Below are 16,596 nucleotides of genomic sequence, written 5' to 3' on the forward strand. Positions count from 1 at the left end.
TTCAAGACTAATTAAAATATGAGCAAGATAATTACAATTGAGGCTTAGAAACTACCCTAAGAGTGAAGGGAAAGAACAGTACCTGAATACACCATCTGAGATTTTGAAAAGTTCCTGCCTTTTCAATTATGTACACATCTGTTAACTTTGGGGGAAGAAGTGAAAATCAAGAGTAATGCTGTTGTCTAAAGACTAATATCATGATGCTATATATTCCAGATCTGTTGCAGAAGCCACAGAGGTTGATCTCAACATGAGAGTTGGATTACATACAGGAAGGGTACTTTGTGGGGTCCTGGGTCTCCGAAAATGGCAATACGATGTCTGGTCAAATGATGTGACTTTAGCCAATGTAATGGAAGCTGGAGGGTTGCCTGGGTAAGTATGAGGAACAAAACAAACAAACAAACAAAAATATATATAAAGAATCAGATACCTGTATAGGTGAGGAATTTATTTCCTTTGCAGAATGTGCAACATAATCACTATTGATAAAAAAGATTAAGAGTTTTGTACAGTAGGAGTAATCATTGCATTATATGATGTCCGCTGTGGAATTGTCCAAATGATCTTAAGATTCATGTTAGTAAATAGATCAGATTAGAAGTAAAATGTTGAAAAGAAAAAGAAGAAAAAAGGATTTATCTTAAACATGCACATATACTTACAGCCATTCCATGAAGCACGTCCTAGAATTTGAAGTACTCCTTGGGTGTCCTTGGACTCAATTTACAGAAACACAGAATTGTCTAGGTTGGAAGAGACCTCAAGATCATTGAGTCTAATCTCTGACCTAACACTAACAAGTCTTCCACTAAACCATATCACTAAACTCAACATCTAAACATCTTTTAAAGACCTCCAGGGACAGTGACTCCACTACTTTCCTGGGCAGCCCATTCCAATGCCTAACAACCCTCTCAGTAAAGAAGTTCTTCCTAATATCCAGCCTAAAACAACCCTGGTGCAACCTTAGCCCATTCCCCCTCCTCCTGTCACCAGGCACGTGGGAGAACACACTAACCCCCGCCTCGCTACAGCCTTCTTTAAGGTACCTGTAGAGAGCGATAAGGTCGCCCCTGAGCCTCCTCTTTTGCAGGCTGAACAAGCCCAGCTCCCTCAGCCCCTCCTCGTAAGACTTGTTCTCCAGACCCCTCACCAGCTTTGTCGCCCTTCTCTGGACTCACTCAAGCACCTCCATGTCCTTCTTGTAGCAAGGGGCCCAAAATTTAAAACAGTACTCGAGGTGCGGCCTCACCAGAGCCAAGTACAGGGGGACAATCACTTCCTTAGGACTGCTGGCCACACTGCTTCTTATACAAACCAGGATGCCGTTGGCCTTCTTGGCCACCTGAGCACACTGCTGGCTCATATTTAGCTGACTATCCACCAATACTCCCAGGTCCTTCTCTGCCAGGCAGCTTTCCAACCACTCATCTCCCAGCCTGTAGCGCTGCTTGGGGTTGTTGCGCCCCAGGTGCAGGACCAGGCACTTGGCCTTGTTGAACTTCATACAGTTAACCTCAGCCCATTGGTCCAGCCTATCCAGATCCTCCTGTAGAGCCTTCCTACCCTCGAGCAGATTGACACATGCACCTAACTTGGTGTCATCTGCAAACTTACTGAGGGTATGATCCCCTCATCCAGATCATCAATAAAGATGGCTTGCCTCAGTACTGAGCCCCGGGGAACGCCACTAGTGACCGGCCTCCAACTGGATTTGACTCCATTCACCATGACTCTTTGGGCCTGGCTATCCAGCCAGTTTTTAACCTAATGAAGCGTACACCAGTCCAAGCCACAAGCAGCCATTTTCTTGAGGAGAATGCTGTGGGAAGCAGCGTTAAAAGCCTTACTGAAGTCAAGGTAGACCACATCCACAGCCTTTCCCTCATCCACCAAGAACATCACTTTGTCATAGAAGGAGATCAGGTTAGTCAAGCAGGATTTGCCTTTCATAAACCCATGCTGACTGGACCTGATCACCTGGTTGCCTTGTAAGTGCCACATGATGACACTCAAGATAATCTGCTCCATGAGCTTCCCTGGCACTGAGGTCAAACTGGCAGGCCTAGAGTTCCCCAGGTCTACCCTCTAGCCCTTCTTGTGGATGGGCGTCATGTTTGCTATCCGCCAGTCGACTGGGACCTCCCCCGACAGCCAGGATAAATGATGGAAAGCAGCTTGGCCAGCTCCTCCGCCAGTTCTCTCAGTATCCTTGGGTAGATCCCATCTGGCCCCATCGACTTGCGTACATCCAAGTGCCGTAGCAGGTCGCCAACCATTTCCTCATGGATAGCGAGGGCCACATTCTGCTCCCCATCACCTTCCACCAGCTCAGGGTACTGGGTATCCAGAGAACAACTGTTTTTGCCGCTAAAGACTGAGACAAAGAAGGCATTAAGCACCTCTGCCTTTTCCTCATCTTTTGTAACTAATTTTCCCCCACATCAGAAAAGGATGGAGATTCTCCTTAGTCCTCCATTTTGCGTTGATGTATTTGTAAAAACATTTTTTTGGTCTTTAACGGCAGTAGCCAGATTGAGCTCCAGATGAGCTTTGGCCTTTCTAATTATGTCCCTGCACTGCTTCACAGTATCCTTATAGTCCTCCTGAGTGGCCCGCCCTCTTTTCCGAAGATTATAAACCCTCTTTTTTCTCCTAAGCTCAAGCCACAATTCTCTGTTCAGCCAGGCTGGTCTTCTTCCACTCCAGCTCATCTTTGGGCACGTGGGGACAGACAGCTTCTGCAACATTTAGATTTCCTTCTTGAAGAGTGCCCAGCCTTCCTGGACTCCTCTGCCCTTCCGAACCACCTCCCAAGGGACTCTGCCAACCATTGTCCTGAACAGTTCAAAGTCGGCCCTCCAGAAGTCCAATACAGCAGTTTTACTGGTCCCCTTCGTGGTTTCTCCAAGAATGGAGAACTCTACCATTTTGTGGTCACTCTGCCCCGAACAGTTTCCAACTACCACATCTCCCACCAGTCCTTCTCTCTTTGTGAACAGCAGGTCTAGCAGGGCACCTCCCCTGGTAGGCTCACTGACCAGCTGCGTCAGAAAGCTATCTTCCACGCTCTCCAGAAACCTCCTAGACTGCTTTCTCTGGGCTGTGTTGTGCTTCCAGGATATGTCTGGGAAGGTGAAGCCCCCCATGAGAACAAGCACTGACAATTTCTCAACTTCTGTCAGCTGCCTGTAGAACTCCTCATCCGTCTCCTCATCCTGATTCGGCGGTCTATAACAGACCCTGACCAGGACGCTAGCCTTGTTGGCCTTCCTGCTGATCCTAACCCATAGGGACTCAACCTTATCATTCCCAGCCTCAAGTTCCGTGACATCAAAACTCTCTCTGATATAGAATAGATGTATGGAATATATAGAATTTAAATGTACACTGTTCATTTTCACAAATTTGCTTAAATGTGCTTCTGTATGCAACTTGCATTTGGACTGGGATCTACCACCTTCTGTTGGATATTTGCAAGATTATGATTTGCTGAACAGGAGGTCAATGGTTAAGTTTTTTGGTTAAGTGAATTTCTGTTTGCTGCATATGTCATTCTGAGACAATTTTGGCAGTGTGTTTTTGTATGTTCTTTACCTTGAGGGTTCCCAATGGAAAATAAATAAATAAATAAATAAAACAGACCTGAACATAATTAATAGAGAAGAACAGTAACAGCTTTGAAGATATCTTCTGGAAATACGTTTCAAATATAAGGGTTCTGTCAGGAGGAAATATGAAGATAGTTTTGGGGATAAGCAAACTCAAAACTAGAATCATTCAGGTTGGAAAAGACCTCCAAGACCATCTGGTCCAACCATCTCCCTACCACCAATACCACCCACTAAACCATGTCCCTAATAGGGTCAAAGTTGACTGTGCTGCCAAAACAAAGTGGATTAGAAAGCTGCCTTAAAGCAGAGTAAGTAAGTAGAACATGTCAAAGCTGTGAAGAGAAACAAAAAGAGAAGAACAAGGAGTTTCTTCTTTATGTACATGACAGACTTGGAGTGTGGAGCCACACATTTCAAACAGCAGGCTGTTTTTCCAAGCAGGCAGTGAGTTAAACGCTTAAATCCATGCAATGTGAAAGATGATGTGAAGACTTCCACTTTCTACAAATCACTAAATCTGCAAGGTTTTGGATAATCTGCAGTTACTGTTTTGGTCATTCTGTTTAAGTTTAGAAAAAAACGTTTAATAGAAACATTTTTGTGATTTTTTGGCTGAAAAGACAGAGCCCATTATGATCTTTTTCATGAGTGTATTACACTAGCAACTACATATCTTATATATCATATCTTAGCTATGAAGAACTTATCATATCTTAGCTATGAAGAACATCTTATTTTTCTCTCCAGGAAAGTTCACATTACAAAGACCACCTTAGAGTGCCTAAATGGGGACTACGAAGTAGAACCAGGATATGGACATGAAAGGAATAGTTTCTTGAAGAAACATAATATTGAAACATATTTCATTGTGCCATCCCATCGGAGGAAGGTAGGCTCCACAAATTCTAGCTTGTTTTGTGGCATGTTTTTTGTAGTTTAACAACTGTTCTATGATAGTCTGAAACAGAGGCAATACCGGTATTTATTGTTTCTAAAAGCTTTTAAACTCTTGAAATTAGATCTTTTGGTTTTGACTGAGGCAGGAACACTAAAAAAGCTAACCTTGTACATTACCTAGAAAAGAAGATCACTATACTTTTGAAGTTTAAAGTTAAAACAACTTGTCACTTAACCCACAAAAGAGAAAGCTTTTGGTTTATTCAGATTCTGTAATCATTGCATTAGAAGTGATATGGTATGTTAGTCTAAAATGTAATTCATTCCTATCTTCCACTTCCATTCAAAATGATATTTCTGAACATTAATGCTGGCAGCCTGACTATTTTTTCTTGCTCTTTAATACCCATATTTCCATGACATTTTACTCACACACTCCTAACACTTTCTACAACCACTCCTGATAGTAGTGACTCCTTTGGTAGGCCTGGAGGAGTCCCTACTTAATAGATGCAGAAAATAACTATTTACAGACTTGTCATGCCCATAGCAGAAAAGACAGTGAAATGAATTCAGCAGTAACCGAATTAACATTCCCTGGAAATCTGGAAAAGTTGCCATGTTGCCAAGCTGTACAACACGAGCCTGTTTATCTAGGTCAGGAGAAGAGGCTGGAGTCGATCATCCTGCTTTCAAATGTATATATCAGTCTACCGTAGATCAGATATTTATGGTCAAGCTGAGTAAATTTTCTAAGATTATTACAACAAAGAGTATATTCTCTGTCCAAAACAGACAAATAGCTCCAGTGTTTTCTCCTGCTAAGCTGAGCTGCTCATGACAAATTCAACATCATTTCCCTTCCTTGCTCTGCCACCTCAGACTCCCACAATGATTTTGGCAATCCCTTTCCTGTCCTAGCTGCCTTTCCTCCTAGATTTTGCCAGGCTCCCCTCTCTTTTCAGTACATTCCTTTTGTCAGACACTCAGAGAAGTTCTGGGAAAAGAGAAGTAAGTCGGCAGTGTTGGAAGCGACAATAATATTTTCTGCACCTTTCTTTCTTTTGGTGGAGAACAGAAAATGGAAAGTGTGGAAAGAGTAAGATTTTAGCTCATTTGAGCAGGAACTTCTTAGATGTTGCTAAGGATTTAGCCACGCCTGATAGAAATGGATGTGACACCTCATTCTAGCCAGATTTTCAGAATAAGAAGAGAGTCCCATCAGTGCAATGGTAATTTCTTGAGTTGCAGTGAAGTTGGTGATAGTTAGTGACCTTCAGGCAGGTTCATTCACAGGCACACCTTTCTTCCTCAACCAGTTACTGAGTGCACCTCAAAAGTAAATGCTGAAAAAACTGTAAATTTCATCTAATTGGTATGTCCCAACAAAAACAACTAAGCGATGATCCTATTTAGGACAGTCTGTTTTTATGCTACAAAATAACTTTTGTGACACCAGTAGGAGTCTTGAAAGTCCCTAATCATAATTTGAGCATGTTCAGTTTGTTCCAAACCTCTCCATATCAAATGATGATTATCTTAAAAGTTATCTGCCCTCACATATGTATTACTCTTTATCTCAGCCGGACAACTCAGAATACAGACTTTTGCAAACATATTTTCCGAGTCTCTGCCCAAACAAGTTTAATTCAGGGATTTGGCCTTTAGAGAGAAATTTTAAAATACAAGTCTCAAAGTACGTACAGACACAAAAAAAGATGAGGTTTTGAAGTGAATTCAAAGCTCCATGCTTGAGGATGTTAGCTAACTTTCCATTAACATGTTTTTGACAAAAATATAACCAGGGAAAAATAGATTATCTTGAATTCCAGGTCAGCAGTCAGGTTCCTGGTCTGAATTTGATTATCTGGAGAGTTTTTCTGGAAAGTCTGGGAGTCAAGCCATCACAGAATTCTGATTCTGATGATGAAAGCTACTGCTGCTTTATACCAGAAGGATTGCTGCAAGGGTGTTTTATTATATGCTTCCTCTAAAGCATCTTGGAGAGATGGAATAAAGTGTAAAGGAGAGATGGAATATCCTTGTCTACTCTGAAAATCACATGATCTCGTGTTTTGTTCTTCTGCTAATCTATATGATTAGACTCCATTTTAGATAGTAGGAAAGAAAATAGGTCGAAAATCCGTGGGCTAAATTCTGTTTTCATTCTCAGTAAGAGGTTTTTGTTGCCTTTCTTGAAACCAGAATTAGTTCCTAAATTAACCAATCTTTCCTCCTTCCAAAAAAAAAAAAAGTATGAAAAAGTATGTTGCTGATTGCCACTACATTTGTCTTTTTTTTTTTCTGCTGTTTTAACTCCTAGAGCATTATGTATCATTTCATAATACATAAAAAAGGGAGAAAAGGCGGTAAGTGCATCTATTACATGTAGACATGTATTTTCTCTGCTGCACTGACTGAAGAATTTCTAAGAATAGAATCTTGACATTCACATATTAAAGTAAATGAAGCCAATGCATGTTTAATGTGCAAAGATGAGAGCTTACATATGAGTACCCATTCCTTTTTATTTGCAAGGCTGCTGAGAAGCTGCTGGTGACTGCTGAGAAACAACTCAGTTTGTCATCAGCTACATAAACTGAATGCCATGTTACCCTGGGTGTCACTGATGGATTTGTAGAAGTGACAGATGCTGCAGTACAGCTTGGCTGACATCAGCTCTCTGGCGTGCATCAGTGCAGTGTCAGCCAAATTGGCAGAAAGAAACACTTCATGAATTTTACAGATATAGACAGCCTTCTCCACTGGACTCAAAACAATCAGTGCATCACTTTGCTGTTTGTCATAGTATACTACAGCCATCCCCAGTCTTCGTACACTTGCATTGGACCACAAGATACTAATAAATACCTTTGTAATAGACTATTTAGCTGTAAGATAAACACCTGCTATATCCTCTCCTACCTTGATTCAGTCATTAAACCTTCAGAGATATAGAAACAGAGGACTGGCCCTGAAGCACAGACAAGATCTAGCACCTGTAGGTGAATTCAGGTATCTGCTGGTTTACTATTGTATTCCTTCCCCTGGAGCCTCATTAGCTGAAATGCAAAGACATTTTTCGTTCTTTATGCATCATCTCTGAGATTAATATGAACTGACTGTAGCAGGGATGATTCCAAGAAGAATGAAAATCAATATTATCAGCAACAGATGGCCAAGAATCTGTTGAACGTTAAAGATAAATATTTTTTTTATTATTAATATTTATTTAGAAGGCACATACCCCACATTTTCCCTTATTTGATGTGCCAGAAAGACAGATCAACTAAGCCAAGAATGAGAACAGTATATGAAAACTCATTCGTGTACCAATTACATTAAAAATGTGAATAAATTATAAAATGTTCCCAATTATTTTAATCATTTATTCAGTCAACTGACAACCAAAATTTTGTGATCTGATATGATTACTAGACTGGTGTATAAGCTAAAACGTGAGAGGAACTTAGAAAAGACCACTGAGAGTATTCTTCTCTTTTTGTTGTATTCAAGTTTTTTATTTTGGTAGATATTATATTAGTCTATTACTGTTACTATTATTTACTATTTGCTATTATTACTATTATTTATTGTTTATTTTTATTATTTAGCAACAATTATGTTTTACTGGATAACATTCAGCTTCTAAACCCACTTAGTTTATCAGATTTCCAAAGGCATAAAGACTTTTTTTTTAATGAAATTCAAAATTTTGGTCACCTTTATTTAAAATCTTACATAAATATGCTTTTTAAATATATACAAATACAAAATGATATAGCCCAAATAGAAACCAAGTTTCTAGTTCTGAAAAAGCTAACACATTTATTTTAAATGACATCTATTATTTCTTCATATTGTATATAGTTTCTAAGCCATGTAGTGATATGACCAAAATATTGCACTGAGACAAGATTTGAAAAATTAGATTAAAGTAACTAGCCACAAGTCTCAACACATATATGAAAATCCTCATCTGATCTAGTTAGAAAAATTTATCTTTCTGATACATTAAATATTCACAAATCCATACTCTATGCTTTAGATGCATGGATGTTCTTAGTATCATCAAATGTCCTGAATTATAGTAAATATTACTCTATTTATGGATGTTATTAGAGGGAAAAACAAAACAAACAAACAACAACAACAAACTAGGCCAGATCCTGTCAATCTCAGAGCCCCTTCTGGGAACTTTATACTCATGCTTAGACCCAGCTAAATAATTTTCACTGTCAATTCCTCAGTAATCTTTCTCACTAATCCTGTTCCAGCTTTCAAATTTTGTGCTTGAAATTCAATTTAAATTTCTTTTAACAGAATGGGTCTGTTTTTCAATAGAATTCTTTCTTTTTCATTGGCAGCACCAGCATTAGGCAAAGTATCTTTGCATCAGTTTTATGGCTGGCATAGTAGACTCGCAGATGCTCAGCTCAGTAGCAAGCTTAACTAGTCTACTTCACTAGAACTATTATTCTCCTGCAGTGTAACACCTCCTAAGATTTGCCTATGTCTGCAGTGATAGCCAGGTGGATTTTTCTTAGGCTTACTTACTTATATTTTCTACATTAATTCACTCTCTACCTGTGTCTCTCTAGTTTTGCAAAAACACATTATTTTCTCTAGATGAGAAACCAGCCCAGCCCAGACAATTAAGCACATTTCCTGAGGTACTTCTCTGGATAGCCAAGCAGTGGTAAGAAATTATGAAGTTTTTCTAACGAGAAAGATTTCTCAGAACATGTAATTGTTTCCATTTCCAGAAGTGGGCCTGCCATCACTGTTAGTCATTGCCAGCTTAAGGGAACCTGCTTCACTTGAGTAACTTTGCCAGGTCAATATAACCTTTGCCAGGTCATATTTGCAAATATAAATAATCCCACAGACCATTAATGGTAGGCAATAGAGATGTTTCCAAAAAAAGAGAACTATAAAAATTATGAAAATCATAGATAAAGTCTATAGATACATTTTATAAATGATTCCTATATATTCATAAATGCATCATGGATTCTAAAACATACCTTGACTGTAATGACTAATTAGCTTGATAGGTTGCTAAACACCATCTGCAACTTTTCTACTAATGTGTTAGTGAGTTATGCACCGTGTATTCAAATACATTTGTTATATTTTATTTGTGGCAGTGTAAATCACAGTGTCTGCATCTACTGTTTGAATAGTGCACGTGATGGTTGTTCATGAAAAGTGAGTACCACATCTGTTCACATTTTGGAAACTAGCTATACAGTGAATGCAATGAAAAATAAGTTTGAAATATTAAAAGACAGAGAGAGAGAGGGAAAGACACATTATATTTACAACTTCTCTTCAAATATTTCTCTGAAGGGGCTGACATTTATCCTTCTTACCTTACCTCGTACATACAAAGACATGCCAGGCAGTCTCAGAAAATCCCTTCTTTAGCTTGGACAGCCATAACATATTATCTGAAATCTCTGAGTAATGCTATGACCACTCTAAAAATCACAACTAAAATGGTTTACATCCTTTCTGAATATTTGTCTAGTTATTCAGCTTGAAGTAGATGACAGAGGAAGGGTGTTCTGTCTCCCACCTATTTTGCTGCAGCAAATCTGCAGGAAAATGATCTAAAGACGGTGCTATTTTATTTTTGTCCAAAAATAATTATGATCAAACCCAAATACCAGCAGTTTATTTGAGAAGATAAGTTAATTCAATAGTTGAAGAAGAGATCACTTTTGTCAGTCTTAAGGTTTTAGGAAAACTTTACAAAAAAACCTGGAAGTTAAAGAATCCTCTTAATAAGCAAACACAGCTCAGGAGAATTCTTTGGAAAGTACTGTTTAAAATGTAAAACTTATTGTAAACATTAGAAATTTATAGTGCAGTTATCTACAGCACATACATGTGGCATAATTTATTGTGAAATACAGATGGATTTGACAGCTCAAAAGGTTGATCATGTAGTTTCTTTGACTCATGATCTGCCTATTAAGACAGAAATTCTTTCTGCACACCTGAGATTCATTCTGCATGACAACAGGTGCAAGAAAAGTGGCAATGACTGTTACATCATTGATCCCTCACCAGCTTTGTCGCCCTTCTCTGGACTCACTCAAGCACCTCCATGTCCTTCTTGTAGCAAGGGGCCCAAAATTTAAAACAGTACTCGAGGTGCGGCCTCACCAGAGCCAAGTACAGGGGGACAATCACTTCCTTAGGACTGCTGGCCACACTGCTTCTTATACAAGCCAGGATGCTGTTGGCCTTCTTGGCCACCTGAGCACACTGCTGGCTCATATTCAGCCAACTATCCACCAATACTCCCAGGTCCTTCTCCACTAGGCAGGTGCAGGACCAGGCACTTGGCCTTGTTGAACTTCATACAGTTGACCTCAGCCCGTTGGTCCAGCCTATCCAGATCCTCCTGCAGAGCCTTCCTACCCTCGAGCAGATCGTCACATGCACCTAACTTGGTGACATCTGCAAACTTACTGAGGGTGCACTCGATGCACTCATCCAGATCATCAATAAAGATATTAAATAGGACTGGCCCCAGCACCGAGCCCTGGGGAATGCCACTAGTGACCGGCCAACTGTATTTGACTTCATTCACCACTTGTTTTAAAAAGTTTGTCTTAGTAAAGAAAGATTCTCAATAGCCTCTAAAGTAGATGCTGAAAATTTTCTAATCATCATCATGTGAACAATTAAAAAAAAAAAAAAAAGAGAGGAAAAAAGCTAAAGGACTAAGTTGAGTGAAACTGAGTGGAACTGAACTAAGTTGAGTGGAACTGAACTCAGTTGGAGGCCAGTCACTAGTGGCGTCCCCCAGGGCTCGGTGCTGGGGCCGGTCCTCTTTAACATCTTCATCAATGATCTGGATGAGGGCATTGAGTGCACCCTCAGTAAGTTTGCAGATGACACCAAGCTAGGTGCGTGTGTCGATCTGCTCGAGGGTAGGAAGGCGCTGCAGGAGGATCTGGATAGGCTGCACCGATGGGCTGAGGTCAACTGTATGAAGTTTAACAAGGCCAAGTGCCGGGTCCTGCACCTGGGGCGCAATAACCCCAAGAAGAGCTACAGGCTGGGAGAGGAATGGCTGGAGAGCTGCCAGGCAGAGAAGGACCTGGGAGTGATGGTGGACAGTCGGCTGAATATGAGCCAGCAGTGTGCTCAGGTGGCCAAGAAGGCCAACGGCATCCTGGCTTGTATCAGAAACACTGTGACCAGCAGGGCTAGGGAGGTGATTGTCCCCCTGTACTCGGCTCTGGTGAGGCCGCACCTCGAGTACTGTGTTCAGTTCTGGGCCCCTCGCTACAAGAAGGACATCGAGGTGCTTGAGCGGGTCCAGAGAAGGGCGACGAAGCTGGTGAGGGGCCTGGAGAGCAAGTCCTATGAGGAGCGGCTGAAGGAGCTGGGCTTGTTCAGCCTAGAGAAAAGGAGGCTCAGGGGTGACCTTATCACTCTGTATAAGTATATTAAAGGAGGCTCTAGCGAGATGGGGGTTGGCCTGTTCTCCCATGTGCCTGGTGACAGGACGAGGGGGAATGGGCTAAAGTTGCGCCAGGGGAGTTTTAGGTTAGATGTTAGGAAGAATTTCTTTACTGAAAGGGTTGTTAGACATTGGAACAGGCTGCCCAGGGAGGTGGTTGAGTCACCATCCCTGGAAGTCTTCAAAAGACGTTTAGATGTAGAACTTAGGGATATGGTTTAGTGGGGACTGTTAGTGTTAGGTCAGAGGTTGGACTCGATGATCTTGAGGTCTCTTCCAACCTAGAGATTCTGTGATTCTGTGAAACGATGGGTCTAAAATTACTGCATTCGTTATTTATTTACTTTTATTATTTCAATTCAAACTGAAGCTCCATTTATATTTGTAGGACATTTCCTTCTCTGTAAAGTTGATTGAATAAGTCTGTTTAGGTCTGCATGGACATGCCACACATTTCTCTAATTTTTTCTTTCTTTTTTCCTTTTTTTTTATTTTCCAACTGTATTATATTTGTGTTTTCCACAGAGCACTTATGGCCCAAGAAATCCATCCATATGTCTAGCAGTTCCCTTGGACTTTTTTGCATTTGTCACTACTTGTCCTGTCCACATTGTCTCAAGAAAGTCTTTGTGATCATTATCCTTTGCCAGCTTTCCGAACTAATTCATTTTGAGGATATTTTGACATTAGTGTTTACTAGCCCTTTTGAAGTGCTAGAGTTTAGATTCCTGCTCTAAATAGTAACAGAATAAGAGATCTTTACAGCTAATGCAGGGCATGTGAAAACTCCAGCTACTCAAACTCTCTCCTTTGATAACATACCACATGCAAAAATACATTTGGCAAAAGTGGTCTAATTTGAAATGTACCTGTGTATCTAATTTGGGGTACACACTAGGCACACATTGAGGATTTCTGTTTTCAAAGTGATGCTTGCCTGCAGCTGCCACTGCTGTCATGCCTAGGAGAGTCCAGCCTGGTTTGTACTTTGAATATCTGACAACTCCTGAAGAATTTAACTAAGAGATTTAAATGCCTAACTTGAACATTTTAAGTTTTAACAGCCCAGCTGCCACTGCTGTCATGCCTAGGAGAGTCCAGCCTGGTTTGTACTTTGAATATCTGACAACTCCTGAAGAATTTAACTAAGAGATTTAAATGCCTAACTTGAACATTTTAAGTTTTAACACCCCATTTATACCTTAGCAGAATCATTTTAAAAGATAGACACAGTGTTTTGATAGAAGCTCTAGATTATTTCTAGTTGTTGGAATACACACTCCCCAACACTGTAAGTAGACTACTTGTGCTACCACCCAGCAAACAGTGTGCTACTCTAGATCTTCAGGACTGTTCCTGCAGTTGCCATGAAGCTGCTACAGCATTTATGATTTCTGTGAAAGTATTTTGAATGTCATTGATATCTTCTTTCCAGTGCTGTTTAAGCACTGTAGCTGAATATAGTCAGGGGAACAACAGTCTGCTGCTGTTTCTGAGAATCTCAGATAAGCACCAGTGAATCCCTTACTGGAGTATCACATGAGATTTAAACACTGGGGTGTTTTCCCAGAATTTTAATCAGTTTTTTTTTTAGTTTCCTGTGTACTTAGAAATGCTCACAAAGCTGTAGACAGTCAGGCTGCTTTCAGAGTGCTTTTAATCCCAGCTCTTAACCTTGTTTGCCGACTGTTTTGCAGCACATAACCAGCCTTTCTAAAATTATGAAGCAAAGGAACAATGAGCAAAATAAAAAATGATCCCAAGGGTTAAAAAAAGGAGTGTGAAAGTAAAATGCATTGACAAAATGAGCTAGAATGAGAATGCTGCACAACTTTCCTGTAATACTGTCCTGGAGCAAGTTTAAAGAACAGGCAGAGTGAAAGATGTTTTGTTTGTTTGTTTGTTTCATTTTTATTTGTTTTGTTTGATTGTTTATCTTGTCTGTTTTAACAGACTGCACTGCATTTCTTGCCATTATCAGAGGCTTACAGCAGAAGATGACCTTACTGAAATGCTCCACTCAAAAGTTCTCTGTGTAAAAAATGTTGTTCTGCAGTCAAAAGAGTAATGATAATTTAAAATAAGGGACGAGATTTGTGAGATGCAAGTGGGAGAGTTCCTTTGTTTGTGCTTTTTTATGCTGCGTATATATAAGAGTAGAATGGAAAATCTCCAGACCCAGTGTAGAATCCATAGGTCCTGCAACTATCAGACCAATAAATAAATAAATAAATAAAAATTAAAAAAAAAAAAAGATATGTATAAAATTATCCATGATCTAGGAACTGCCATTGTGCCCTACTTGTGTGTATTGCAATGTCTTTTGCATGTTTAGGGCCTTGACCAGCCATGAAGAACAGAAGATATATGTGTTTCACACATTTTCATAGCATGGCACAGTACTTGGATTTGGAGGGGGCCTCTGGAAGGTCTGTGGTCAACCTCCCTGCTCAAATCAGGGTGACCTTCACAGCTAGATCCACTTTTGAAATACAACAGGTTGCTCAGGACAGAAGCATCCAAAAAATGCCACAGTTTGTGCAGTAGTTCACTCAGAATGACATGAAGAAGGGGGTCCACAGTTGACTTCAGATGATTTTAACTGTCACAGATATGTTTTGCCAGCAGTTTTTGGAGTGGCTATCCCTGCTAGAGTGGAGACTGAGGCAGACAAAGCTTCAGGTGGCAAATGTAGTCTTCCACTCCCAGCTTGCAGAAAGTGCCTAAGGCTTCATTCTGCCATGAGTGATGTTCCTCTGTCCTGCAAATGTGCTGTATTGGAGGAGCTGTGCCATCAAGTAGAAGGAGTTCCTGGAAGAAGTGAGCAGGTTGCACAACATCAGAGAAGATGAAAGGGGGATTGATGGGATCTTCTCTGTGATCCAACAACTTGAAGACCCTCAGACCCCAACTGTAGGAGAGAAGCTGGCAGTATCCATACCCCACTGATGAGGTACATGTAACCTCTGTATGAAGGGAAGGATGGAAGCTGATTACCTCTGGTACCAAGAGAAAGTCTCCTACCCCACCTAGAGGCTTGTATCTACAACATAGGTTCACTGCCCTCAGTGTTGAAGAGAAGTCAGGTATCCCTACAAGCAAAGAATCTTATCCCCCTAACCCATGCAAGATCACCAGGAAGAAATGACAAGTCATTGTAATGGGTGACTCCCTATTACAGGGGACAGAGACACCCATTTGACTTATCAACTAGAGAGATTTGCTGCTTACCAGGAGTCCAGTTCCAGGATATTGTGGAGGTACTGCTGAATCTCACCCAGCCCTCTGAATACTACCCCCTCCTGTTATTCCATGTAAGCAAAAATGATACTTCCAGGGGAAATATCTGGCAGAGATCTGGGGAAAATAGTCAAGGGCATGGAGTCCAGGTGGTTTTCTCTTCAATCCTCCCGGTGATGGGAAAGGTTGTGAGGAGGAGGACACTGATAGTACAGGTCAATAATTGACTATAGACCTGGTGCTGGTGACAGGGTTTGAGAGCATGGGACCCTGTTTGCAGATCAGCATCTGTTTGGGAGAGATGGGATCCAGCTCATGAACTGGAGCAAAGCTATTTTTTTCCAGTAGGATGGCTAACCTCATAAGGAGGGCTTTAAACCAAGCATGAGAAGGGAGGGAGAAAGTAACCAGCAACCCTGTGATGGACAGGGTTGTCAAGAAAAGGGCATGGGGTGATATGACCATGAGGGATCACAAAAGCAACAAAATGGGGCTTAAGCAAGATCACCTATAGCTTTGCATGTAAGCAAGGAACTGACTACAAGGCACCAATATGGAGAAAAGCCCTAAACCCATTCTGGGATTCCAGCATTCCAGGGAACCTCTCTGAGGTGCCTATATACTAATGCAAGGACCATGGTGAATAAGCATGATCAGTAAGAGCTGTGTGAAGTTGCAGGGCTATGATCTTGTTGGGGTCACAGATATGTGGTGATTGGGTCCCAAGACTAGAGTGATGCAATGGAGGGATACAGGCTCTTTAGGAAAGACAGGATGGGAAAATGAGGAGGGGATGTAGTCACTTATGTGAGAGAGAAGCTGGAATGCATGGAGCTCTGCCTGAAGATAGATGAGGAGCCAACTGAGAGCTTACATGTATGTTAAGGGGAGGACAGGTAAAGGTGACATTATAATTGGTGTGTGCTGCAGGCCACCTGACCAGGAAGAACAAGAAGATGAGGCCCTCAACATACATACAGGAGAAGCCTCATGTTCACAGGCCCTGATCCTCATGGGGAACTTTAACCACCCTGATGTCTACTGGAGGAACACAGCAGGACAGAAACAATCCAAGAGGTTTCTGGAGTGTGTTGGCAATAACTTCCTCCTCCAAGTGATAGATGAGCCTACAAGGAGAGGTGATCTGCTGGACCTCATACTCACCAAAAATGAGGGCCTTGTTGGGAATGTGAAGGTCACAAGCAGCCTTGGCTGCAGTGACTCTAAGATGGTGGTTCAGAATCCTGAGGGCAAGGGAGGAGGGTGTAAGCAAACCCTGGACTTCAGGAGAGCACACTTCAAAGATCTGTTTGGACAAATCCCATGGGTTAAGGACCTGTAGGGAAGAGGGACCTA

General features: G+C 41.1%; 1 protein-coding gene across 1 annotated transcript in view; it reads left to right on the forward strand.

Moving 5' to 3' along the window:
* The window catches only part of ADCY1 (adenylate cyclase 1), a 163,668-nt gene that overhangs the window by 99,805 nt on the left and 47,267 nt on the right, over window positions 1-16,596 (forward strand). The window contains exons 6-7 of the mRNA XM_021268899.4: window positions 220-378; window positions 4,368-4,509. Coding sequence (XP_021124574.2) covers window positions 220-378; window positions 4,368-4,509 — 301 coding nt within the window. The remainder of the gene's footprint in view (window positions 1-219; window positions 379-4,367; window positions 4,510-16,596) is intronic.

Source organism: Anas platyrhynchos, chromosome 2 (genome assembly GCF_047663525.1).
Source record: "Anas platyrhynchos isolate ZD024472 breed Pekin duck chromosome 2, IASCAAS_PekinDuck_T2T, whole genome shotgun sequence".
Taxonomy (NCBI): Eukaryota; Metazoa; Chordata; class Aves; order Anseriformes; family Anatidae; genus Anas; species Anas platyrhynchos.